This window comes from Nannospalax galili, unplaced genomic scaffold (genome assembly GCF_000622305.1).
Source record: "Nannospalax galili isolate Female #2095 unplaced genomic scaffold, S.galili_v1.0 scaffold1251, whole genome shotgun sequence".
NCBI lineage: Eukaryota > Metazoa > Chordata > Mammalia > Rodentia > Spalacidae > Nannospalax > Nannospalax galili.
Window position 1 is genome coordinate 333575 of NW_008329321.1, and position 26363 is coordinate 359937.

General features: G+C 39.3%; 1 protein-coding gene across 4 annotated transcripts in view; it reads left to right on the top strand.

Annotated features, from left to right (window-relative positions):
* Nxpe3 (neurexophilin and PC-esterase domain family member 3) overlaps positions 1–26363 on the top strand; it is a 59303-nt gene that overhangs the window by 21526 nt on the left and 11414 nt on the right. For all 4 annotated transcript variants that reach the window (XM_029564859.1, XM_008835779.3, XM_008835786.3 and 1 more), the window contains 2 exons: positions 5867–6621; positions 22214–22287. In XM_029564859.1, the coding sequence (XP_029420719.1) occupies positions 5867–6621; positions 22214–22287 (829 nt within the window). The remainder of the gene's footprint in view (positions 1–5866; positions 6622–22213; positions 22288–26363) is intronic.

Consider the following 26363-nt stretch of genomic DNA (forward strand, 5'->3'; position numbering starts at 1 on the left):
AATCTATATATTGCTTTTGGTAGGATGGTCATTTTCACAATATTAATTCTTCCAATTGATAAGAATGGGAGGTCCTTCCATCTCCTGTTTTCTTCCTCAATCTCTTTCTTTAATGATTTAAAATTTTCATTGTAGAGATCTTTGGTCAGATTTATTCCAAGATATTTTATTATTTTTGCAGCAATTGTGAATGGGAGTATTTCCCTGTATTCTTTCTCCAGTTGCTTGTTATTGGTATATAGAACGGCTACTGATTTTTGTAGATTGATTTTACCACCTGTCACTATACTGAAAGTGTTGATCAGTTCTAGGAGTTTCCTGGAGGAACTTTTGGGATCTCTTAGGTGTAGTATCATATCATCTGCAAAAAGTGATAGTTTGACCTCTTCTTTTCCAATTAGTACTCCTTTAATTTCCTTCTCCTGTTTTACTGCTCTAGCAAGAGTTTCCAGCACTGTGTTGACTAGGAGTGGAGACAGTGGACATCCTTGTCTGGTTCCTGATTTTAATGGGAATGCTTCCAGTTTTTCTCCATTTAGAATGATGTTGGCTGTGGATTTGTTGTATATAGCTTTAATTATGTTGAGGTATGTTCCCTCCAGTCCAATTCCCTCTAGGACTTTGAACATAAATGCATGCTGAATTTTGTCAAAAGCCTTTTTATGCTTCTATTGAGATGACAATGTAGCTTTTGTCTTTGAGTCCATTTATATGATTAATGACATTTATTGACTTGCATATATTGAAACAGCCCTGCCTCTCTGGGATAAAGCCTACTTGATCATGGTGAATGATCTTTTTGATGTGTGTCTGTATGCGGTTTGCAAGTATTTTGTTGAGAATTTTTGCATCTGTGTTCATTAAGGATATGGGTCTATAGTTTTCTATTTTGGTTGTGTCTTTACCCGGTTTGGGTATTAGAGTGATGCTGGCTTCAGAAAAGGAATTTGGGAGTTCACCCTTTGTTTCTCTTGTTTTGAATAATTTAAGTGGATTGGTTGGAGGTCTTCTTTAAATGTCTCATAAAATTCTGTAAATCCATCTGGGCCTGGGGTTTTTTTAGTTGGGAGGCTTTGTCTTACTGTTTCAATTTCCTTATATGTTATGGGTCTGTTTAAACTGTAGATCTCTTCTTGGTTTAACTTTGGTGGTTCCCATGATTTCAGATATCCATCCATTTCTTTTAGATTTTCAGATTTAATAGTGTATAGGTTTTAAAAATATCCCCTTATAATGGTCTGGATCTTTTGGGTGTCTGTTGTGATGTTTCCCCTTTCATCTCTAATTTTGTTGATTTAGAGTTGCTCTTTCTTTCTTTGTGTTAACTGGGTTAAGTGTCTGTCTATTTTGTTTAGCTTTTCAAAGAACCAGCTCTTAGATTCATTTTTTCTTTGTATTGTTTTCTGTTTCTATTTCATGAATTTCCGCTCTGATTTTTGTTATTTCTTCTCTTCTGCTGGGTTTGGGTTTCATTTGTTCTTGCCTTTCCAGCATCTTGAGTTGCAGTGTTAGGTCATTTATTTGGACTCTTTCTAATTTTTTAATGTAGGCACTTAGAGCTATAAACTTCCATATTAGGACTGCTTTTAAAGTGTCCCAGAGGTTGTGATGTGTTGTATTGTTCTTTTCGTTGAATTCCAGGAATTCTTTTATTTCTTTCTTAATTTCTCCTTTGACCCACTGATTGTTTAGGAGTGTGTTGTTCAATCGCCAGGCATTTGTATAGTGTCTAGGGCTTTGTCCAGTGTTGATTTTGACCTTTATTGCATTGTGGTCCAATAGAATGCATGGGATTATTTCAATTTTTTTGGTATTTATTGAGGTTTGTTTTGTGGTCCAGTATGTGGTCAATTTTCAAAAAAGTTTCATGGGGTGCTGAGTAGAAAGTGTGTTCTTTAGTGCTTGGGTGGAATATTCGAAAGATGCCTGTTAGGTCCATTTGATGTATGGTGTCATTTAATTCAGACATCTCTGTTTATTCATTGTCCAGTTGACCTGTCTAATGGAGACAATGGGAAATTGAAGTCCCATACTATTACTGAGTTGGGGTTAATCTGTGTCTTAAAGTTCTGTAGTGTTATTTTTATGAATTTGGGTGCACCAGAGTTTGGTGCATATATGTTAAGGATTGTAATATCTTCTTGGTTAGCTGTTCCTTTGATCAGAATGAAGTGACCTTCCTTATCTCTTCTGGTTAGTTTTACTTTGAAGTCTGTTTTATTAGATATTAGAATTGCAATCCCTGCTTGTTTCTTAGTACCATTTACTCATAATATTCTTTTCCATCCTTTTACCCTAAGGTAGTGCCTGTCCTTGAAGGTGAGATGGTTTTTTTTTTTTTTATTTTTTATTTTTTACAGACAGCAAAGAGATGGATTTTGTTTTTTAATCCATTCACTTATCCTGTGTCTTTTGACTGGGGAATTCAGTCCATTGACATTTAAGTTTATTATTGAAAGATGTGTATTGATTGCCATCATTTTGATTGCTGTTTGTGTTCTCTGTCTAATTTTGTGTTTCCTAGATTATACCTTTGTTTATTTTCTTTTGTTGCCCCTGGGGTATGGTTGTTTCTCTTTCTGCTCTCTGTATTGCTTCAAGTATTCTTTAAGGGCTGGTTTTGTGGACATATATTCTTTCAGGCTATTGGTGTCATGGAAGATTTTTCTTTTCCCATCAGCTATAATAGATATTTTTGCTGGGTAAAGTATTCTGGGCTGGTATCTATTGTCACGTAGAACTGGAAATACCTTGGTCCAGTCTCTTCTGGCTTTCATAGTTTGCATTGATAAGTCAGTTGCAATTATGCTGGGCTTTCCTTTGTATGTGACTTGTTGTTTTTCTTTTTCTGCTTTCAGTCTTCTCTCTTTGTTCCGTATGTTTAGTGTTTTACTGTGATATGTTGTGGGGAGTTTATTTTCTGATTCTGTCTATTTGGTGTTCTATGTGTATTCCTGTATTTATATGGAGATGTCTTTCCTTAATTTTGGGATGTTCTCTTCTACCATCCTGTTTAAGAGCTGGTCAACACCATTAACCTGAAACTGTTCTCCTTCCTCTATTCCTGTGATCCATAGTTTTGATCTTTTCATGGTGTCCCACATCTCTTACATATTCCATTCCTGTATTTAAAAAAAAAATTCTATAATCTTTGCCTGAGTGGTCCAGTTCTTCAACTTTATCCTCTAGTGTCGATATTCTGTTTTCCATTTTATTCATTCTAGCAGTGAGGCTTTCCCCTGTTGTTTCAAGTTGGCTTATTGAGTTTTTCACTACCTTCTTCATTTCTGCCTGAGTTTTCTTCAGTGTTTCCATCTCTTTTGTGAATTCATTGAGAAGTTTATCCATATTTTCTTTAACTCTTTGCTTTGTTTGTGTGTTCTTTAAATTTGTTGAAATCCTTAATCATGTTTATGATTATCCTTTTAAATTCAGTGTTCTGGGTTGTCTCTGGAGTGTTCCCCTTGTAGAACTCTTCTACAGGATTGGTGGAGTTTGGTGGGGACACAGTGTTTTGGCTTTCCATTTTATTATTCTTTCATTGTGATTTTGGCACGTGAATTTCTTTTGTTGTTTCTGATTCTGATATGAGAATTAGGTTGAAGTATGCTTCTGTTTGTATTATTGGGGTGCCTAGATCCTTTCTGTATTGGTTATGTAAAGCTGGTTGGTAGAGGTTACAGGTTCTTTCAGGTTTAATTTGGAGGGTACTGATAGCTTCAGATCAGCTATTCAGGAGTACCCACAGAAGCCCAATTCAGGTTCCCGTCTGGTACACTCAGGCTTCCTTTACCACGTGGAGGCAGGATCTGGGGCTCTCAGGCAGTCCCCTGCATTCTCAGGCCCTTTGCCAGAGGGAGGACAGAGGGAGGCCAGAACTTGGCACTCTGTGGCCTCTGGTAGTCTGCTGAGATCAGAGCCCACTACACTAGTGGAAGTCCGAACCCACCCTCTCAGGCTGTCTGCTAGGATCTCAGCCTTAGCCTACCAAAGCCAAGGTCTGACCTTAGGCCTTGGGAGGGGCCTCACAGAATTCCAAGTAGGGGGATGGGTATGGTGCAATTAGGGGAAGCTCACCACCTCATGGAGACAGGATCCGGGGGCTCTCAGGCAGCCCCCTGCATTCTCAGGCCTAGAACTCTGCACTCTGGTGGTCTGCTGCGATCAGAGGTGCTACACCCATGGAGGTCCGAACTCTCCCTCTCGGGCTATCTGCTAGGATTGCCAGATTTTGTCTTTTTATGGTGTCCCACCGCTCCTGCATATTCCATTCCTGTATTAAATTTTTTTTTGTATTCTTTGCTTGAGTGATCCAATTCTCCACTTTTATCTTTGAATCTTAATAAGCTGTTTTCAATTTGATTCTTTCTCATTGTAAGACTTTTTCCTGTCATTTCAAACTGATTTAGTTTTTCAGTTCCATCTTCATTTCAGCTTGAGTTTTCTTTAGTATGTCTATCTCTTTTGTGAGTTCACTTTACAAATCCTGAATTATCTTTGTCATTTTATTCAGCTGTATATTTGTATTTTCATGAGGTTCAGTCAGGAGTTTATTCCTATTTTCTTTGAGTTCTTTGAGCTTTGTGTGTGTGTGTGTGTGTGTGCATGCGTGTGTGTGTGTGTGTGTGCGTGTTCTTTAAAATTCTTGATCATGTTTATGATTGTTCTTTCAAGTTCTGTGTTCTGGGGTTCCTCTGGGTAGTTCTCATTGTAGAATACTTGCATAGACCTGATGGAATTTGGTGAGATCATATTAACTTGGTTTTTCATATTACCCGTGTCTGATATGAAATGCTAGTCTGCCTTTGTTGAGTTGAAGTTTGGTTCTGTTTTTGTAGCTTGGTTGCTCTTTGATCAGGTATGAATAGTTAGTTTCTGGTTCTCACTTTTGACTTTTTTTTGTTGTTGTTTTTTTTTTTTTTTTAGGGAGTGGAATGATTCCAGGCTGGTCTTGTGTGTGAGGTGAACAATTGTAGCTAGGACTGTGAGTGTGGAGATACAGCAGGTGGACTAGTTCTAGCTAGCTCAGTGGTCTCATTTGGAGCTGGAGCAGAGCTTTCCAAGCCTAGTCTGAGCTCTCCTGCAGCTTGTTTCTGGCCTAGTCCTGGAGCCAGAAGATGGTGACAGAAGTGGGTGGGTTCTGACTAGCTAGCAGGGTAAATAGGAACCCAGGAGCAGGGGAAGATGGTGAGAGTGGGCAGGTTCTGACTGAACTACTAGGCTAGTCTAAGCTCTCCAGCAGCATGTTCCTGGCTTAATTGTAGAGCAGGAAGATCTAGAGTTGGGTGTTTAAATTCTCCCCACTAGGTAGGAGACTGGGTTGGAGAGGTAATTTGACTGATGGTACTTTATTAATACAAATTGATGTTATTTAAAACGTAGTTCCTTCTCCCCTCCTTCTGCTAGATACTCAAGAGTTTTCTTTGATAATTTACTGTGAGAACTTGTGTAGTGCTCTTGGAGATAAGATTTGTGAAATTGTAGAGATCCTCTCTGACTTTTCCATTAATCTTACTGTGCTACAATAACACTCTAAAACTTGTGGGCTGTGGATTTTTAACAGTGTTATCTCGGTTGTATACAAATTTATTTATTTATTATTTATTTATTTATTTATTTATTTTTTTGTCTTATTGAGGCAGGGTGTCTCTATAGCCTCAGCTGGCCTGGAACTTGCTGTGTAGACCAGGCTGGCCTCAAACTCACAGAGATCCACCTGCCTCTGCCTCCGGAGTTTGAGTGCTGGGATTAAAGGTATGCATCACCACACCCTGTGGTTTTATACAAATTTAAACCAAAACACTGACTGTTTGCCTGAGTATGCAGAGATACATTATAGCAATGATTCTGTTCTCTTTTTCTTTAGTACTTGGACCATGAAACTATATCAGCCACGTTCATCGACAGCAGTGGACAGTTTATTTCCTCACAGGCTACAGGCATTAGTCGGAATCCCTACTGTGGCTATGAGCACCAGACTCTGTCCAGTTGGGAACGCATAGAAGAAGATAACTTGTTGGCTGCCTTGCAGTGGCAGGTGCCTGACGTGGGCCTGGTCCCCTTTGTGAAGAGCACAGACCCTGCCTCCAGTTACTTTGTAATCTTGAACTCTGCAGCCTACTTCAGGGTGGGAAGTCAGCTGGAGGTGCTGGTTCATGTACAGGATTTTCAAGGAAAGCCCAAGAAGTATGGAGGAGACTACTTGCAAGCCAGAATTCACTCCCCTAAGCTGCAGGCGGGGGCTGTGGGCAGGGTGGTAGACTACCAGAATGGGTTTTACAAGGTATTTTTTACTTTGCTGTGGCCGGGTAGAGTTAGAGTATCCATTTCTCTGGTTCACCCCAGTGAAGGGATCAGAGTTCTGCAGCACCTACAGGAAGAGAAACCAGACAGGGTCTATTTCAAGAGTCTCTTCCGTTCAGGAATAATTTCTGAAACAACTGAGTGCAATGTATGTCTTCCTGGGAGTCTTCCACTGTGCAACTTTACGGATCTCTACACTGGGGAGCCCTGGTTCTGCTTCAAACCAAAGAAGCTTCCTTGCAGCAGCAGAATCAACCATTTCAAAGGTGGATACCTGAAGGGCCTTCTAACCGATGCAGACAGTGCTTTCTTCCAGAGGTATGTTCCTGTTTCTAGGGGTAGAGTTTTTTTTTTTTTTTTAGTATTTTATTTATTATTTTTATGTGTTTGTGTGTCTTGCCTGCATGTATGTAAGTGCACCCATGTCATGCAATGCCTTCGGAGGACAGAAGAGGCTGTCAGATCACCTGGAACTGGAGTTAGGACAGTTCTTAGCTGCCATGTGGGTGATGGGATTTGAACCTGGGTCTTCTGCAAGAACAGCCATGTTCTTAACCGCTGAGCTATCTCCAGCCCCTAGGAATAGAGTTTTAAAAGTGAAGTTTAGTGCTTGTTCAACTTCAAATTAAAGAGCTTTTACCTTTGAATTTTTGTTCTTACCTAGCTAGCTATGTTTTACTTTGGATATATCATATTTATTTACATGGACAAGATCACCTATTCACAGAAATTTTTTTTTAAAAAAGAATAAGAGCCAGGGAGGTGGCTCAATGGGTAAATGCTTCCTGTGCAAGTCTGACACCTGAATTTAATTCCCTGAACCTATGTAAAAAGCCACATGTGGCACACATCTGTAATCGCAGCACTCCAATGGTAAGATGGGAGGCAGAGACAGGAGGATTGCCTAGAAGCTCACAGAGCAGCTAGCCTAGAGTATACAGCACAGCAGAAATAAGACCTGCCATAACAAGGTAGACCATGAGAATCAACTCTCAAAAAGTTGTTCCCTGGGGGCTGGAGAGATGGCTTAGAGTTAAGAGCACTGGCTGCTTTTGTGGAGGACCCAGGATAGGTTCCCAGCACCTACATGGTGGCTAACAAACCTGCAACTCCAGTTCCAGAGGATCTGATGCCCTCTTCTGATCTCTGTGGGCATTGCTTAACATGGGTACACTTATATACATGCAGACAGTATACTCAGAAAAATAATAAAAAAAAGTTGTTCTCTGACTTCCATACATGTGCAATGGCACCCATGTATGCACATATGCACACATGCACACATGCACACATGCACACATGCACCAAGAATAGAAATATTGAGGTTTAGTCACTAGACTGGTGCTTGGGCTTCATATGAAGCTAAAATTACGGGGACAGAAGACCAGTTTTTCAATAATATAAGCATTTGTCAATAGTAAAAGTCTATGAATATGGCAGTATTAGTGAGTTGACTTAATAGGCATTAGAGATAAGGCAAACCAGAGCAAACCATGTATTTTAACTGTTGTTGAACAGTATTGTGCTGAAATATCCATTTTGAATATAACCTATTTTTAGCACAGTGATGAGTAGATGGAATAATGGGCAGAATAGAGAGCGTGGTATCAGTCTGAATTGAAATTTGTGTTTTCTTCAACATTCCATGTAATTTTGAAGTAAAATAATGCTCCTGAGGAAAGTTAGGTTGGGTAGAAATTGGTTCTACCTTTTTTTTTTGTGCCACTTTATGCAGCTTTATTATTTAGTACAGATGCCTAACACAATCAGCCATTTTCCCACTTCCACTGATTTCCTAGTGATCTGTTGAACATGCCAGGTCACAGAATCTGACTACTGTCTGGGTTGGGGCTGTGCTTTCTAGGAGCTCTCAATCCTCACTGACAGTTGTGCTAAAGGTAAAAAAGTATTGACTTACACGTCTGTAAGTTTTCCCAGAGGACCATACTTTGTTTTTAACACTTAAAAGCTGAGTGGTTGTGTGTGTGTGTGTGTGTGTGTGTAAAGTTCTTATTAGGGCTCTTTCCTTGACCATGTGAGGTCTTCTGAAAACCAGTCATCTTTTTATCTTTTTATCTAATTTGTGGCTTAGTTCTGAGTATATTTCCCTATAAATAAAAAAAAAAAATAAAGATACTGTGGACACAGGACTTGGAGCAATCAAGTTGCAACTGATGCTTCCACCTTCTGTAGCATAGTAGGACAGCTGTGGCTGACAGTAATTGATTGAATATTTTAAAAAGCTGTTAGCGGAGAGCGGAGATTTTGAATGTTTCCTTCAGAAACAAATGGTAAATACTTGAGATGATATACTAATGACCTTGTCTAATCATTGTTTATAAACATGTATTGAAGTCATTTTTTGCTTCATAAATGATTATAATTACTAAGTGACAATAAAAATATCAAAGAAGAAATAAAATTATAAAAGCTACATGCTCAGAAGCACAATTATTTGAAAGAATGTATAAATATTTTTACTTTCTTATGAAGTACATACTTTTTAGTTTCTGGTTGAAACTAAACCCTGAATATTTAATATTTAGTATTCTATGGCCACTCTTCTTGGTTGAGGAAAAGTTGTTACAGTAAAGTGTGTGGTTATGGAGCTCCTGAAATAAAACCCCCTGATTTTTCTCTTTGGAAGTCTAGTGAATTCATGTCATGCATTTAGAAGGCCAGCAGGGGGAGTCTTAGTCAATGTGTTTACTGGACTGTTCTTGAGAAGACCAGGATTTTGTATAGATGAATGAAAATAAAACTAAAGAAAAAAAAAGCCTTCACATAAATCTAAAAGTTTTAATTAATTAGTTAATTAATTAATTAATTAATTAATTTTAGGTCAGTCTCATCATATAAACCTAGAGTGTCCAGAAAGCTGAAATTGTGTGCTACCATGTTGAGTTTCAAATTATTTTTAATCTTGAGTTTAGACCTAAGACTTGCTATTTTCCTTTTTCTTTCTTCTTCTTCTTCTTCTTTTTTTTTTGTGGTCTTTTTTGAGACAGGGTTTCCCTGCAGCCCTAGCTGATTTGGAACTCACTATGAAGACCAGGCTGACCTCGAACTCACAGAGACCTGCCTGCCTCTGCCTCCCTCCCCAGTGCTGGGATTAAAGGCATGCACCACCGGGCTTAAGACTTGCTATTTTTCAATGAGTATTGTTTGCTAGGAAAATAGTGTTTGAGGTGGCATGCATTTGATAGCACCCTAATAATTAATTTTCACCTTGTTATCCCCGTTCTACTAAAGTTCTGGACTATTGCATCAGACTATCTGAGAAGAAAAGGAAAGCAATTGAAACTGACCTTTTTTTAAATTTTAAGGGATGGTTTTAATGTAGTTACAAAGCAAATTTGAAACATAATACAGAATTCAGGATACAGACAATTAAATCATAGGATAAAGCAATTTATAAGGAAGTGAATAAATTGCTTTAGGAAGACTGAATTTACAAAGCATTTCATATAGAACATGTCAAACAATCTTAATCATCTTTATACCCCCATCCCCACTGGCGGGCGCCCCCACCCCCATCCCCGACTGGAGCTCATATACTCTGTCATCCCTGGTAAGGCCCACTGGGTTGTCAGTGTCTCCAGCTGTTCCCCAGTGCAAGTCCGTCCATTGAGTCTAATAAGCCTACCTGGAATCCTTTGTCCAGGAAGATCAGCTCTTCTTCATCTAGCATCAATATTTCCTCAGATAAGATTGGGGTCTGCTGTTGATTATCCCCGTTCTATGCTGGATTATTGTCTGCCTGAGCTTGCATGGGTCCTGTTGTAACAGAATCATTTGAGCAACTTTCCAGGAACTTCCATGTGGTCACGCACCTTCTCCCTGGCTCTTACAATCGTTCCACCCCCTCTTCTGTGATGGACCCTGAGCCTTGGGGGGTGAAATTTAATAAAGGGGTCCTGTCCAAGGATCATTATTCAGCAGACTCTTGATCTCCACACTTTGGCCATTTGTGACCTTTTGTGTTCCTAGCCCTCTGCTATATGAGGGAGCTTCATTATTGAGACCTGAGAGATTCCTTCGTGTCCTTTTCTTTATCCCGTTCTGTGTTCCATGAGCCTTAGGTGTAGAGGTTGCATTGTAGATGTGTCCCTTAGGCCTGAGCATGAAATTGAGCTTTTAAGAAATATTTGAGTGTACTGTTTTGAGCTCATAGGCTAAACATGCTGAGTTCGAATCTATTTTTACCCTTTGTCTCTTGTCTCATTACCTTGTGTAGGTTAGAAAAAATTAAGAACCTTTTGTTTTGTTTGTTTGTGATAGGGTCTTACTCTAGCCCAGGCAGGCCTGGAACTCACTGTGTAGTCCATGCTGGCCTCAAATTCTTGGTGTTTCTCCTACCTCAATTTTTCAAGTGATGGAATTATAAGCATAAATTTCCACACCTGACTATCCTTGGCATTTGATTCTTCAAATCATGGGTGGATAGTTAAGGTGATACAATCTTTGTTCTTTACCCTTAAGGGAAAAACATGTTCATCTTGAGAAGGACAGCAGTACTCTGCCTGAAAGATTCTATTAATTATAAGGGTAGCCCTTTTGAAAGAATAAGATTTTCACTGAAAAGCTCTCAGTTTTTACTTTCTTTTTTGTCTTTTTGAGACAGGGTCTCCCTGTAGCCCCAGCTGTCCTGGAACTCACTAGACCAGTCTGGCCTTGAACTCACAGAGATCCACCTGCCTCTGCCTTCCAAGTGCTGGGATTAAAGTGCACCACTACGCCTGGCTTACTTTTTTAAAACTTATTTTTTATTTGTTTTTATTGAATTTTTGTGTAATTCATATAGAACATCTCAATCAGTCTTAATCATCTTTATACTCCCATTCTTACTTGCATGTTCCCATTCTCCCCCTGCCCCCCACTGGAATTCATACATTCTGTCACTTTTTTTAAACTTAAAAAAAAATATTGAGAATTTCATACATGCATATAAAGTGTTTTGATGAAATTCACGCCCACTCCCTCCCCTCCACCTCCTCCCATATCTCCCCATCACTTTTTTCTGACAACTTCATGTACTCTTTATTATTTTTTTTATGGGGCTTTTTGCTAGTCTAACATTCCCCCCTCTGAAGACGTAACCCTAAAATCTTTTAGGGATTAGATGAAAGCTCCCAAATATTTTCAACATTTTCGGTCTTATGACACGGAGTAGGTTGCTAAGAGGCCCAAGGCATTGTGAGTTTTAGCCAAGAAACTGGCTACTTTTCTTTGGGGTCTTTTTACTCTAACTGCCTAGCCAATTCCTACCTCCTATTCTTATCACGCCATCCTCTGAAGGGGTTATCCAAATTGCCAATAGGGAATCAGGACACAGACTGACCAGTCTGGCTTCTTCCATCCTGCATGGGGACACAGGGTGAGGCAATTGGGGTACCCCTTCAGTGGGTCTATGTAAAAGACTCCCAAATTGCATAACTCTTTATTTGTAGGGAGAAGAGAAAGTCCCTGGCTGGTGCCTAGGAGATGTGAAGGAGAATTAAAAGCAAGATTAGTTAGCATTACAAATTCTAGACAGGGAACCAGAAAAAGGTCAGAACAGGGTAAATTTCAAATGTTCATATCAGAGTCCATTGGAATTTCTTGACGATAGCTTCCAAAAGCATCCCTCTATTGGGTTCTTCCTCGTTTTTCTTTTGTCTGCCAAGGCTGGACTTGAGAGTGATGGATTCAGGATTTGTTTTCAGGCACTTTGATAGCTGTTGGAGTGGCTAGAATCAGTGTCAGTTCCATCTAAAGGCTTCTAGATAGGGGGAGAAAACAAATTTAGCCATCGTTTTAGAACAATAGTGACATTCTGTCATTTGTGTTAAGGCCCGTTGTGCTAAGTTAGTGTCCCCAGACATTCCTCAGTGCAAGTTCATCTACTGAAGTCTAGTCAGCTTATCTAGAGTCCCTTGCTTTAGGAAGATCAGCTCTTCCTCACTGAGCAGTAATCAGTTGCCAATATTTCTTCAGCTAAGATTGGGGTCTGCTGCCAGTTTTCCTATGCTAGGCTTTTTTCTGCTTGAGTTTGCATGGGACTTGTGTACACTGACACCATTGCTGTAGATTCATATGAGCAGGGTCCCAGGAGCTTCTTGGACACTGTTTCCTTATGATCATGCACCTCCTCCCTGGCTCTTACAATCTTTCTGCCCCCTCTTCTGCAATGGTCCCTGAGCCCTGGTTAGGTGTAGTTTAATATAGGAGTCCTGTCTAAGGGCCTGCATTCTGCAGACTCTTAGTCTCTACACTTTGGTCATTTGTAACCTTTTGTGTTCCTGGCCCTCTGTTGCATGAGGGAGCTTCATTAATGAGAGCTGAGATATTCATTATTATCTTCTTTACACCTTGTTCTATGTTCTGTGAGCCTTAGATGTGGAGGTTGCATTGTAGATGTGCCACTTAGACTTGGGTAATTCAGACAATGTCTGTGTGTGACCATTTGTGGTGCTCTGTAATATTCTATGTCTGGTGCAAAAGAAGCATATTTGGTGATGATGGGATATTTGCCTGTAAATACAGGATACATATTTTGCACATAGTAAGAAATTACATTGGTCTAGGGATGTGGCAGTCTTGGGGTTTTCTTTAAAGTCTATGACCTCTCCAGTCATGTGTATTTGGTTATGTTTACAGTACCACACTTGAGTTTCTCCCCATTGAGTGGGTCTTTAGTCCAGTTTTGTAGCTGTTGATTGCCCCCAAGATAAAAATGCCACTACTTCACCAATGTTGTATGCTGTGCCGGCCATTGATGTGGTTATTTGGCCTTGAAGCTAGTGTTGGACCATGAATTCGTGTTTTCCCTTGGCTCCTTCATAGTGCTCTCCAAAGCTATGAGAGCTAGCCTTCAGGGGAAGTGGCTTCCAGGTGAGTTCCAGGGCTCCAAATCCTGTGTAATTTTGGGTGTCTCTTGTACCACCCTAGCCAACAACTCAAAGGAGGGTTTCTCCTGTCTGGCACTGTTTCTTGTTATGTAGCCTTTAGCTATACACTTGGACTCATATGGAGATATTGTACATGTAATTTGTCCTTAGGTTGTTGGACTAATATGATTCCCTCTGGTTTTTTAGCACTAGCTAGGCATTATTTTTCTCTCCTTTCTCTCTGTCTAACCCTTCCACTATGGCTTCCCCATTTCTCCCTTGATAAAGCCAGTCTCTTATGGTCCCACGTCACTTGAGTTCCTTCTTTCCCTTTATCCCCAAGGATCCTTATATAACCCTCCCTCCCCCCTCCCATTTAAATACCTCAATTTTTATCCATTTCTCCTGTAGTAACACCTGCATCCTACTGTTCTTTTCTCTCAGGTTCTTTCTTTCCCTTTACCTCACTGGTTCCTTTCATTATCCTGGTTCCTGCAGTTATATCTGGATACATGCATGCATATAAGGATTTGGTGCTAGGATCCACATATGAGGGAGACTATACATTGTTTTCCTAAGTCTGTGTTACTTCACTTAGTTTAACAGTTTCTAGTTCTATCCATTTACCTGCAAATTTCATGATTTCGTGTTTCTTTACCGCTGAGTAGAACTCATATAAATGTACCACATTTTCATTATCCACTTGTCAGTTGAGGGATGCTTAGGTTGCTTCCATCTCTTAACTATTGTGAAAAGAGCAATAGCAAACATGGATGTACAAGTGTCTCTGCAAAAGGATGAGCCCTTTGGGTGTATGCCGAGGAGTAGTATAACCGCGTCAAATGGTAGGTTCATTTTTAGTGTTTTAAGAGTTCTCCACACTGCTTTCCATACGGGTTTCATGAGTTTGCAACCCCACTAGCAGTAGATGAGTGTTCCCCTTTCCCCACATCCTCTCCAGCATTTGATACCATTTGTTTTCTTGATCTTAGCCAGTCTGACTGGAGTAAGATGAAATCTTAAGGTGGTTTTAATTTGCATTTCCCTAATTACTAACAATGTTGGATATCTTTAAAGATGTTTCTTAACCATCTTTATTTCTTCTTCTTCTTTTTATTTAATATTTTATTTATTATTTTTACTTTATGTGTGTGTGTGTATTGTCTGCATGTGTGTAAGTACACCCATGTCGTGTAGTGCCCACGGAGGTCAGAAGAGGGCCTTGGATCTCCTGGAATTGGAGTTATGGACAGTTGTTAGCTGCAATGTGGGTGCTGCGATTTGAACTTGGGTCTTCTGCAAGAACATTCAGTATTCTTAACCCACTGAGCCATCTCTCCAGCCCCTTTAATTTTTTCTTTTGAGAACTCTGTTCAGATCCTTAGTCCATCTTTTAATTGGGTCACTTGCTTTCTTTATTTTTTTTTTTTGTTTTGTTTTTTGAGTTCTTTATATAGTCTGGATGTTAAACATCTGTCAGATGTATCGCAGGTGAAGATTTTCTCTCACTCTGTGGGTTTTCTCTTTACTTCCTTGGTTGGTTCTTTTGCTGTACAGAAACTTTTTAGTTTAATGAAGTCACACTTGTTGATTCTTGACCTTAATTCCTGAGCAATTGATGTCTGATTTACAAAGTCCTTTCCTATACCTATGTCTTGTAGGTTATTGCCAATGTTTTCTCCTAACAGTTTCAGAGTTTCAGGTTTCACATTGAGGTCTTTGATCCATTTGGAGTTGACTTTTGTGCAAGGTGAAAGATAGGGTCTAGTTTCATTCTTCTGCAGGTGGAGATCCAGGTTTGCCAGGACCATTTGCTGAAGATGCTGTCTTTTCTCCAGTAAATGTTCTTGGCCCCTTTGTCAAATATTAGGTGGCTGTACTCATGTTTGGTCATCAATTTTGTTTCATTGATCTACATGTCTATTTTTGTTCCAGTACCATGCTGTTTTTATGACTATAGCTCTGTAACACAGATTGAAATCTGGTGTAGTAATCCCCCCAGCATTGCTCTTTGTGCTCAGGGTTGCTGAGACTGTCTGGGATCTTTTGTGGTTCCACATGAATTTTAGGATGTTTTTTCGAATTCTGTGAAGACTGTCATGGGGATTTTGATTGGCATAGCATTGAATCTATAAATGGCTCTTGGTAGTATGGTCATTTTCACAATATTAAGTTGTGCAATCCATGAGCATAGGAGGTCCTTCCACCTTCTGGTGTCCTCCTCAATCTCTTCCATTAAAGATTTAGAGTTTTCATTGTAGAGGCCTTTAAAAAAATTTTTATTTTTATTCTATGTGTATGAGTATATTGCCTTCATGTAAGTGAATCTATGTTGTGCAATGCCTATAGAAGTCAAAGAGGGTGTCAGGTTCTCTGGAACTGGAGTTACTGACAGCTGTTAGCTATCATGTGGGTGCTGGGAATTGAACCTAGGTCCTCTGCAAGGGCAGCCAGTGCTCTTAACTGCTGGGCCATCTCTCCAACCTAAGGCTATTGGGTTTTGTAGATTAATTTTATAACCTGCCACTTTACTGAAACTGTTGATCATTTCTTGGCATTTTCTGGTGGGATTTTTGGCATCTCTTAGATATAATAGCATATCACCTGCAAAAAGGAGATAGTTTGACTCTTCTTTTCCAATTAGTACTCATTTAATTTCCTTCTCTTGTCTTACTGCTGAAGCATGAGTTTCAAGTACTATATTAAAAAGGAGAGGAGATAATAGTGGACATCCTTGTCTGGTCCCTGATTTTAAAGGGAATGCTCCCAGTTTTTCTCCATTTAGAATGATGTTGGCTGTGGGTTTGTTATATATGGCTTTAATTCTGTTGAGGTATGTTCCTTCCAGTCCAATTCCCTCTAGGACTTTTATCATAAATGCATATTGAATTTTGTCAAAGGCCTTCTCTTCATCTATTAAGATGACCATATGGTTTTTGTCTGACTCCATTTGTATGATTTATGATGTTTATTTTCTTCCGTATATTGAACCATCCCCGCATCTCTGGAATAGAGCCAACTTGATCATGGTGGGTGATTTTTTTTTTTTGATGTCTGTATGCAGTTTGCAAATATTTTGTTGAGAATTTTGCACCTATGTTCATTAAGGATATGGGTCTATAGTTTTGTTTTTTGGTTGCCTTTTTACCTGGTTTTGGTATTAGAGTGATGCTGGCTTCATAGAAGGAATTTGGGAGTTCTCCTTCTGTTTCTATCTTTTTGAATAATTTAAGTAGTATTGGATGTAGCTCTTCTTTAAATGTCTGGTAGAATTCTGCTGTGAATCCACCTGGGCCTGGGCCTTTTTTAGTTGGGAGTTTTTATATTACTGTTTTGATTTCCTTACATGTTATGGGTCTGCCCTAAGCTGTTGATCTGTGCTTGGTTTAGCTTTGTTGAGTCTCATGATTTTAGATATATATTCATTTCTTTTAGGTTTTCAAATTTAATAACATATAGGTTTTTAAAGTATTCCCTTATAATGTTCTGGACCTTTTTGTTGTCTTTTGTGATGTTTCCCCTTTCATCTCTTATTTTATTGATTTGGAGTTGCTCTTCTTTCTTTTGGTTAATTGGGCTAAGGGTCTGTTTATCTTGTTTATCTTTTCAAAGAACCAGCTCTTGGATTTATTGATTCTTTGTATTATTATTTTTTTGTTTCTATTTCATTAATTTCTGCTCTGATTTTTATTATTTCTTCTTGTCTGCTGGGGTTTGGGTTTCGTTTGTTGTTGCCTTTAAGATGTTGAGGCTCATTTTGTGCCCCAGTATGTGGTTGATTTTGGAGGAAGTTCCATGGAGTGCTGAATAGAAAGTATATTCTTTGGTGTTTGGGTGGACTATTCTATAGATGTCTGTTAGATCCATTTGATGTGTGGTATTGCTTAATTCAGATCTCTATTTATTCTTTGTCCTGTTGACCTGTCTAATGGAGACAATGGGGTATTAGAATCCCCTAGGGCCCTACTATTAGTGAGCCTTAAGGACTATTAGTGCCTTAAAGTCCTGTAGTACTGATTTTATGAAGTTGGGTGCACCAGTGTTTGGTGCATATATGTTTATGATTGTAATAGTTTCTTAGTTGATTTTTCCTTTGATCAGAATGAAGAGGCCTTCTTTATCACTTCTGATTAGTTTTAGTTTGAAGCCTATTTTGTCAGATATTAGAATTGCAACTCCTGCTTTTTTCTGAGTACCATTTGAAGTATTCTTTTCCATCCTTTCACCATAAGGTAGTTCCTGTCCTTGAAGGTGAGATGGGTTTCTTGCAGACAACAAAAAGATGGATTTTGTTTCTTAATCCATTCAACTAGCCTGTGTCTTTTGACTGGGGAGTTTAGTCTGTTGATATTTAAAGTTATTATTGAAGGATGTGTATTGATTCCTGTCATTTTAATTTCTGTTTGCATTCTTGGTTTAACTGCATTTCCATAGTTATATCTTCATTTAGTTTCTTTCTGTTACCCCTTGGCTATAATCCTTCCTTTCTTCAGTTCTTTGTATTGCTTCAAGAATTCTCTGAAGGGCTGGTTTTGTGGACATGAATTCTTTCAGTCTATTCATGTTGTGGAAAATTTTTCTTTCCCCTTGAACTATAATAGATGTCTTTGCTGGGTAACGTATTCTGGGTTGGTCTTTCTTTGTTGTCATTTAGAACTGGGAATACTTTGGTCCAGGTGCTTCTGGCTTTCATAGTTTGCACTGAAAAGTCAGCTGTAATTCTGATGGGTTTTCCTTTATATGTGAGTTGTTGTTTTTCTTTTTCAGCTTTCAGTACTCTCTTTTTTCTGTACATTTAATATTTTTACTATGATATGCCATGAGGAGAGTTTTCTTTTCTGGTCTTATTTGGTGTTCTATATGCTTCTTGTATTTGTATGGACATGTCTTTCTTTAATTTTGGGAAATTTTCTTCTACATTCCTGTTGAAGATCGGGTCCATACCATTAACCTGAGATTCTTCTCCTTCTTCTATGCCTATGATGCATAAATTTTTACTTTTCATGGTGTCCCACATTCCCCACATATTCTTTTCCTGTGTTTTCTTAAATTTTTCAGTCTTTGCTTGAGTGGTCTAATTTGTCCATTTTATCTTCCAGTCTTGATATTCTGTTTTCCATTTCATTCATCCTATTGGTGAGGCTTTCTCCTGTCATTTCTAATTGGCTTATTGAATGTTTCATTTCCTTCTTCATTTCAGCCTGAGTTTTCTTCAATATTTCTAACTCTTTTGTGAATTCAGTCAGAATTATCCCTATCTTCTTTTCTTTCTTTCTTTGTGGGTTCTTTATATTCATTGAATTCTTTGATCGTGTTTATAATTGTTCTTTTGAATTCTGTGTCCTGGGTTATCTCTAGGGGGTTCTCACTGTAGAGCTCTTCTATAGTATTGTTGATGCTTCGTTGGGACATGGCATTTGGGGTTTTCATGTTTTTTTGTTGTGACTTTGGGATGTGGATTTCTTTTGTTCTTTCTGATTCTGGTGTGAGACTCGAGCCTTCCTTTGTTGAGTTTAAATCTGTTTCTGTTTGTATACTTGATGTGCCTTTGTTGTTTTCTTATTGGGTATGAAAGGCTGATTGGTCTAGGCTTCAGGTTCTTTCTTTTGATTTTATATTGGAGGTATCAGATGGCTGTAGTCCAGGTACTCAGGAATTCCCACAGAGGTCCGAGTCAGGTGAGAATCACATGCTCTGTTTTCCACCTAAGGTCTGGGCTGCTCTAGTCAGCAGGCATAGCACAATTTGGGAAACTTGCTAGGTGGAGGCTGGATTCAGGTGATAGCAGGCAGTCTTCCAAGGTTTGGGCCCCTACTAAATGGCAGGGAAGCCTAACCCTGCAGCAGTGTAAGGGGCTGTAGGTGGTTCCAATATAGGAGGATGGACACAGTGTGATTTGGAAAGCTCACTGCTTTTTGAAGTTAAGAGGGTAATCCAGAGATCTGGGTGCTAAGAGCAAAAGGGGTCCTGTTCCCAAGGCTAGAAGGAGAACAGGATGTGGGGTGGGAGAGTTTTTCAGGTTGTAGTGGAGTCAGTGTGCCATGGGTGGGATCAGACTTACCAGGGAAGAAGGCTGGTCTAGGCAGTTCAAGGCAAATTAGGTTTTCTGACAGCCAGGGTAGAAGGCTGGTAGTGTGAAAGCTAGTTGGGTGTGGGGACAGTATGTGGAGGTTCTGAGAAATTAGACTGAAATATTGAGCAGGTTTGAGTTTGGGGGATCAGGATGTAGTATACAAGTCTGGATTAAAAGTCCAGAGATCTGGGGCGCTAAGAGCAAAACCAGGCCTGAGCCCAAGGCTAGAAGGAGAACAGGATGTGAGGGGAAGAGATTGGATTTTCTCTGGCTGTGGGGAGTCAGGGTGCAGTGGATGCGATCAGCCTTACCAGGGAAGAAGGCTGGTTTCTCCTTTCTGACTTTTTATTTTCAGAAAGCTCTTCCTGGGCGTAGTGGCACTAGCCTTTAGTCCCAGCACTGGGGTGGCAGAGGCTGGCTGATCACTGTGAGTTCAAGGCCAGCCTGGTGTACATAGTGAGTTCCAGGCCAGCAGGGGCTACAGGGAGACCCTGTCTCAAAAAGACAATGAATGAATGAATGAATGAATGAATGAATGAATAAATAAATAAATAAATAGAAAAAGCACTTCAAGCCAAGCATGGTGGTTCATATCTGTAATTCAAGTAAAGAGACCGAGGAAGAAGATTGTGAGTTTCAAGGGTAGCTTGGGTTCAAAAAACAAAGGAAAAAGGGCTGGAGAGATAGTTTAGCCCCTAGAGTGATTGCCACTCAAGCATGAGGAGCCATGTTGAATCTCTAGAATGCGTGAAAAACATCTGGGTGTGGTGGCCTGTGCTTTTAATCCTAGAGCTGAGGAGGGAAAGATGGCAGATTCTTGAGGCTCTCTAGCTAGCTAGCCTAGCCTAATTGGTAAGCCTCAGGTCAGTGAGAGACCCTGTCTCAAAAACCAAGGTAGTCTGTACCAGAGGACTGACATCTGACTGACATTGTCCTCTGACTCCTATACCATACCTGCATACACATAAACCTGCATATGTACACATGCATACAGACACACATCAACTTAACAACAACAAAACCTCAAACTAAAGAGAAAATAAAGCCACCCCAACTGCATTTCCTAAGACATGGACTTTTTCCCAGCATATAATCATAGCACGATATCACAGCCTAGACATTTATCATTGCTGTGGCACTGTTCTCTCGCACACCTAGACTGTGTTTGTCCCAGCAATGTCCTTTGCAGTTGTCCATTGCAGGTAATCTAATCTGTGATTACATTATGTGCTTGTTATCTTTTTAATCTAGAAGAGTTTTTCAACTCTTTTGTTTTTTATGATATGGACTATTTCAATATTGATGTTTTATAAAATGTCCTTTACATTAGATTTGCTTTATTGTGTTCACATGACTAGAAAGAGGTTAAATGTTTTTTCAGGAAATTTTTCTGTAGCTATTTTATATGAAAATTGTTGTATATCTTACATAATATATAATTTTTAATCTAGAAGAGTTTTTCAACTCTTTTGTTTTTTATGATATGGACTATTTCAATATTGATGTTTTATAAAATGTCCTTTACATTAGATTTGCTTTATTGTGTTCACATGACTAGAAAGAGGTTAAATGTTTTTTCAGGAAATTTTTCTGTAGCTATTTTATATGAAAATTGTTGTATATCTTACATAATATATAATATATAAATTTCATTATTTGTTTTTGTGTCTCCCTCTCTAGAATGTTAGTTCCATGATCAGGAAAATTCTGGGTCTTGTTTGTCATATTAGCTCAGGCTAGGATAATGCCTAATGCATAAAAGAAGCTTAGAATTGTTTATAGAATGAGCACATTTTTCTGAAATTTATGAAGCAGTAAAATTATCATGGTGACACATTCCTATATCAAGAGGTTAAACAATTTACATTTTATTTTATTATTATATATTTTATTTTTCAGACAGAGTCTCCCTGTAGTTCCTGCTGACCTGGAACTTGCTATGTAGGCTAGGCTGGCCTTGATCCATAGAGAGCCTCGCCTGCCTCTGCCTCTAAGTGCTGGGACTAATGGCGTGTGCCACCAAACATGATGAACAGTTTACATTTAAAAAAATGTTTTTAATTAGCCAGGCATGGTGGTGCACGCCTGTAGTCCCAGCACTCGGGAGGCAGAGGCAGGTGGATCTCTGTGACTTCAAGGCCAGCCTGGTCTACATAGTGAGTTCCAGGACAGCTGGGGCTACAGGGAGACCCTGCTTCAAAAAGACAAAAAAAAAAAAAAAAAGTTTTTAATTAAAAGGCAAGAGCTCTAATAGTGACTAGTTTTTGGAAGCACAGGGTTTCCATTGTTTTTCTCCTGACCTTTATTCTCCCTCAGTTTTTCATGCAATTCTTTAAAAAGCATTTACTAAGCATAGACTGTAGTCTAGGACCTGTGCTAAGAGCTAAAGATGCAAAGGTGAATGAGGCCCTGCCTATATCTTTGAGGAATATTTGTTGTAGTAAGGGGAATGGACACCAAAGAATCAGTAATGATGAACAAAGTACATTTGAATATATATCTGGGGCAAATGTTTCCATGGAGACTTATCTCAGATCTGGGCGTGCCTAAGAAATCTGGTATGTGACTTAGTTCTGCATAGACTTGTCGCTTCAAAACTTTGTAGCAACGAAATAGGCATTCTTGAGTCTAAAAGGTAATTTCAACCCAAAGTTAGTCATTTTGGAGTTTGCATTCCTAAAGTGGCTAAACAGAATATATATCTGTATATCTATCTCTCTATATATGTATATGTATATTGTACAGTGAAAACTTACTAGAAATCGATCAAATTCCTCTTCAGTTTATATAACCTGCTTCTTGCAAGAGACCTAGTTATTAATTATTGTATTATTTAACTTTTCTACTTTACCATAAGGCTCTGTGAAAACATGTTTTTTTTTTTAATGTACAGATGAAGATATGTAACTGAAAACAAATGTACCCGAATCTAAGTCTAAGCTTGTGCTTTTTTTTATTCCTCCTAAAGTGGTGTCAATATCAAAATGCCAATCAACTCCAGTGGACCTGACTGGGTGACTGTGATTTCCAGGGGAATGAAAGGTAAAAAGAAACAAACTTGATGATGTATTGCTTTTCTTGTTACATAAGATGAAGTCCTACCATTTCCTGGTGTGGCTAGTTCTAGGTACAAACTAAGAATGTTAAAAGTTGACTTTTTCATTAAAAAAAATTTTTAGATAGGGTTTCATATGTAGCCCTGGATGACCTGGAGCTAGATATGTAGATCAGGCTGACCTTGAACTCACAGAGATCCATCTGCCTCTTCTTCCCGAGTGCTGGGATTAAAGGTGTTTGCTTCCACAGCCTGCTAAAAACCGATTTTTAAAAATAAGCTACATCTTATGTGCTTAATTCTGGGTTTTACCAGCTATGCTAATATAAAAGCTGCCCTCTTCTTCCATCGTACTCTGTATTTGGCTCTTCAAGAGCCTGTAGAGCTACATTGTCCAGTATGGTAGCTATTAGCCTCATGTCACTATTCAAATAGAAATGAATTAAAATGAAATAAAGTTAAAAATTCAGTTTTTCAAATCACACATTGAATACCTTCATCAGCATTTTGTGTAGACTGTGTCCATGGCTGTATAAAGTTCTGTTGGATATTACTGTTCTATAGATAATCAAGACATGCAGTTAGAACTACAGTCATCTTAGGACCATCTCATGCTAGGAAGCATGAACTTTGACTGGTGGGGTCCAGCAGTCTTTTTGAACAAGATTTCTATGCAATTCTATCTGCTGATCTAGCTTATTAATAGTAAAGAGTAAGCTGGGTGTAGTGGCTCACACCTGTAATCCTTGTCCTTGGGAAGCTGAGGCAGGAGAATTGTTTTGAGTTCAAGTCTAGCTTGGGCTACATAGTTAATTCCAGACCCTATCTCAAAAAAGACCCCAAAAGTAAAAGAATGACACTCAGGGGAATATGGTGTCTTTGCAGTATATAATTAGCCATAGTAAATTTTAGACAACATGGAGACTTATGTAGATGGTATGTAAGAGCTTTTTAATTACTGAGAGCAGTTGTATCCCACACAGCATATATTGCCATCCACTTTGCTATAGGTACTAGGTATATAATACACATTCACCAAGAAGGATGGGTATTAGCTGTGTGTATGCATGTCTATGAGTTTTGGGGAAGGAATCAAAGAGCTAGTAGTACCTCAAGGGAGCAGTATACTGCTTTGTTATGATGCAAAAATAAACCTCCTGCACCCAGATCTGTAGATCTCTTATTTTCTTCACCATGAGAAACCAGAAATCTTATTTTTTTTCCAATTTGGAAACCAAAATAGAAATCTTATTTATTTATTTACATTCTTTTTTTCAGGCAATCTTTTTTTTTCTTTTTTTAAAAGATTTATTTTAGTTTTGTGTGTATGAGTGGTTTGCCTGCATGTATGTATGTGCACCAAGTGCATGCATTGAACGAGAAGGCCAGAAGAGGGTGTCAGAGCCTCTGAAACTAGAGTTACAGGTGGTTGTGAGCTCCAGGTGGGTGCTGGGGCAAACCTGGGTCCTCTGCAGGAGCAATAAGTACTATTAACCATTGAGCTATCTCCAGTCCCCAGAGCAGAAATCTTAATTTTTTTTTTTTGGTCTTTTTGAGACAGGGTCTCCCTGTAGCTCCAGCTGTCCTGAAACTCACTATGTAGACCAGGCTGGCCTTGAACTCACAGAGATCCACCTGCCTCTGCCTCCGAAGTGCTGGGATTAAAGGCATGCACCACCACGCCCAGCTAGAAATCTTAATTTTTAAATGTGATAGTTCCAGGTTTTAAAACATCTATATCTGGTCCAAATTAGTGTGTATGTGTGTGTATGTGTGTGTGTGTGTGTGTGTGTGTGTGTGTTTCTGTGATATGGAGCTCAGAGGTCAACTTGTGGAAGTTGGTTCTCACCTTCCACCACGTGGTTCCTGGGGATCAAACTCGGGTTATGAGACTTGGTGGCAAGCCATTCACCAGCCCTGATTCAAAATTCATGAACAATTACATAATCTTAATCAAATTTATAGTCCAGATATAGACTGAGTACTGCTAATTGTGTCTCTAGCTCCCACTGTTATGTGTGAGAAGTCCCAGTGTTCTCATAGTGAAGAACTGTATATGACTTAACTTGAACCAGATGAATTACTAATTGTAGAGGATCCATATGCATATTAGTTACTTTTCTGTTGTTATGATAAAATACCACGACCAAGGCAACTTAAAGAAGGAAGAGTTTATTTGGCTTATGATTCCAGAGGGATTAGAGTCTATTATGGTGGCAGAGGCATGAAGGCAGAGGTGGCCAGAGCAGAAAGCTGAGGATCACATTTTAAGCAGGTGGAGGAGGCAGAGAGAGAGAGAGAGAGAGAGAGAGAGAGAGAGAGAGAGAGAAAAAAAGAGAAAATCTGGCAATGCTTAAGAACTTTCAAAGCTTGCCCCCAGTGACTTGCTTCCTCCAGAATGGCCACACCTCCTAGTGGTTCCTTGACCCTTCCCAAACAGCACCACAAACTAGGGAATAAGTGCCCAAATACTTGGAACCTATGGGGAACACTGGTTCAAACAACCATAATATGTGAAGCATCTTTAGAGAAAATACTTACCTTGTAACTGTCTCGGTTTGTGTCAACCCTGTAGTCAAGATGTTAGTAGATATGGTGTCCCTCAGTAATACTGCACTTTAGACCCTTCCCCTGGTTGGATATGCCCAGGAGGCCCCATCCCCCTACTGTGTCTGCCCTTCTTTCTTTCCATCCTGTCATGCTTGTCCACTTTGTAATGTTCCCAGGTATCCTGTAGAGTGTTACTAGGAGGAATTTTTATAGTTCACCTGCACTCGACAGGTCTCAGGTCAGCCAGGAGTTGGTATGACTTCGAGGAGTACTGCTTTGTGTACAGAGAAGAGAAATTAAAAAAACAGTGAGGCTTTGGATGGATTTTTAGAGGACAAAAGAAACTAAAAATTAGTAGTGACAGACTGGCCTGGCTTTGAATAATAAAATCATCTTGGGGCTGGAGAGATGGCTCAGCGGTTAAGAACACTGGTTGTTCTTGCAGAAGACCTAGGTTCGAATCCCAGCACCTACATGGCAGCTAACAACTGTCCGTAACTCCAATTCCAGGGGATCCGACAGCCCCTTCTGTCCTCTGTGGTCATTGCATGACATGAGTGCACTTACCGACATGCAGGCAATACACGCATACATATAAAATTAAAAAAAAAAAAGGAAAAGAAAATCATCTTGAAGCAGGCACATATTAGAAAGAAAAGGACTTAAAAGGAGCTTAGATGGAGAGAGAACTTCATTGATGTTCACATTCTCTAGAGGGGGCACTCTAAGACCCTAAACAAGGGCTTCTATTTTTTCCTTTTTCTACACATTTTTTTTCCTACTTAAACTTTCACACATTAATTTTAGCCTCTGTTGGATTTATCTGTAGCAGTGATTTCTGTGGCATGCCAATGATGACTTAATATGTATCTCATTCTTTCAATATTTTATTACTTGGAATTCTTTTATAAAGAAGGCTTGTCTTTTTTTCATATTTTTTGTATCAGTATGACTCATGATTATTTTTTTTTGAAATTCCAGCTCAATTCAATTACAATTTTTTTGGCTGAATTTTTGTGCATTTCATACATCTTACTCATAGACTTCCTTCCCTGTATCTACCCCATAGATTCCCTACCAGGTTTCATGCATTGTGTCATATATATTTAGGCCTGTTAAGTCAAGTTTGTGTCCCCAGATGTCTCTTGGTGTGAGTTCATCCACTGGGGCCTAGTTAGCCTATCTATTCTCACTCCCTTAAAGAAGACCAACTCTCTCTCACCCAGCAGTGATCAGCTGCCAGTTGTTCCTTCTAAGGTTGGGGCCTCCTGCCCATTCTCTCAGTTCTATGCTGGGTTTTTGTCTGGTTTGAATTTGCATGGGTCTTGTGCATGTTGTCACTATTGCTGTAAGTTCATATGAGCAAGTTCCCAGAAGCCTGCAAAACTGTTCCCTTGTGGTCATCCACCACCCCTGGCTTGAACAATCTTTCTGTCCCTTCTTCCCCAGTGGTGCCTGAGTCCTGGGTGGGTGAGGTTTATGAGTTCTATCCAGGGACACATATTCTGCAGTT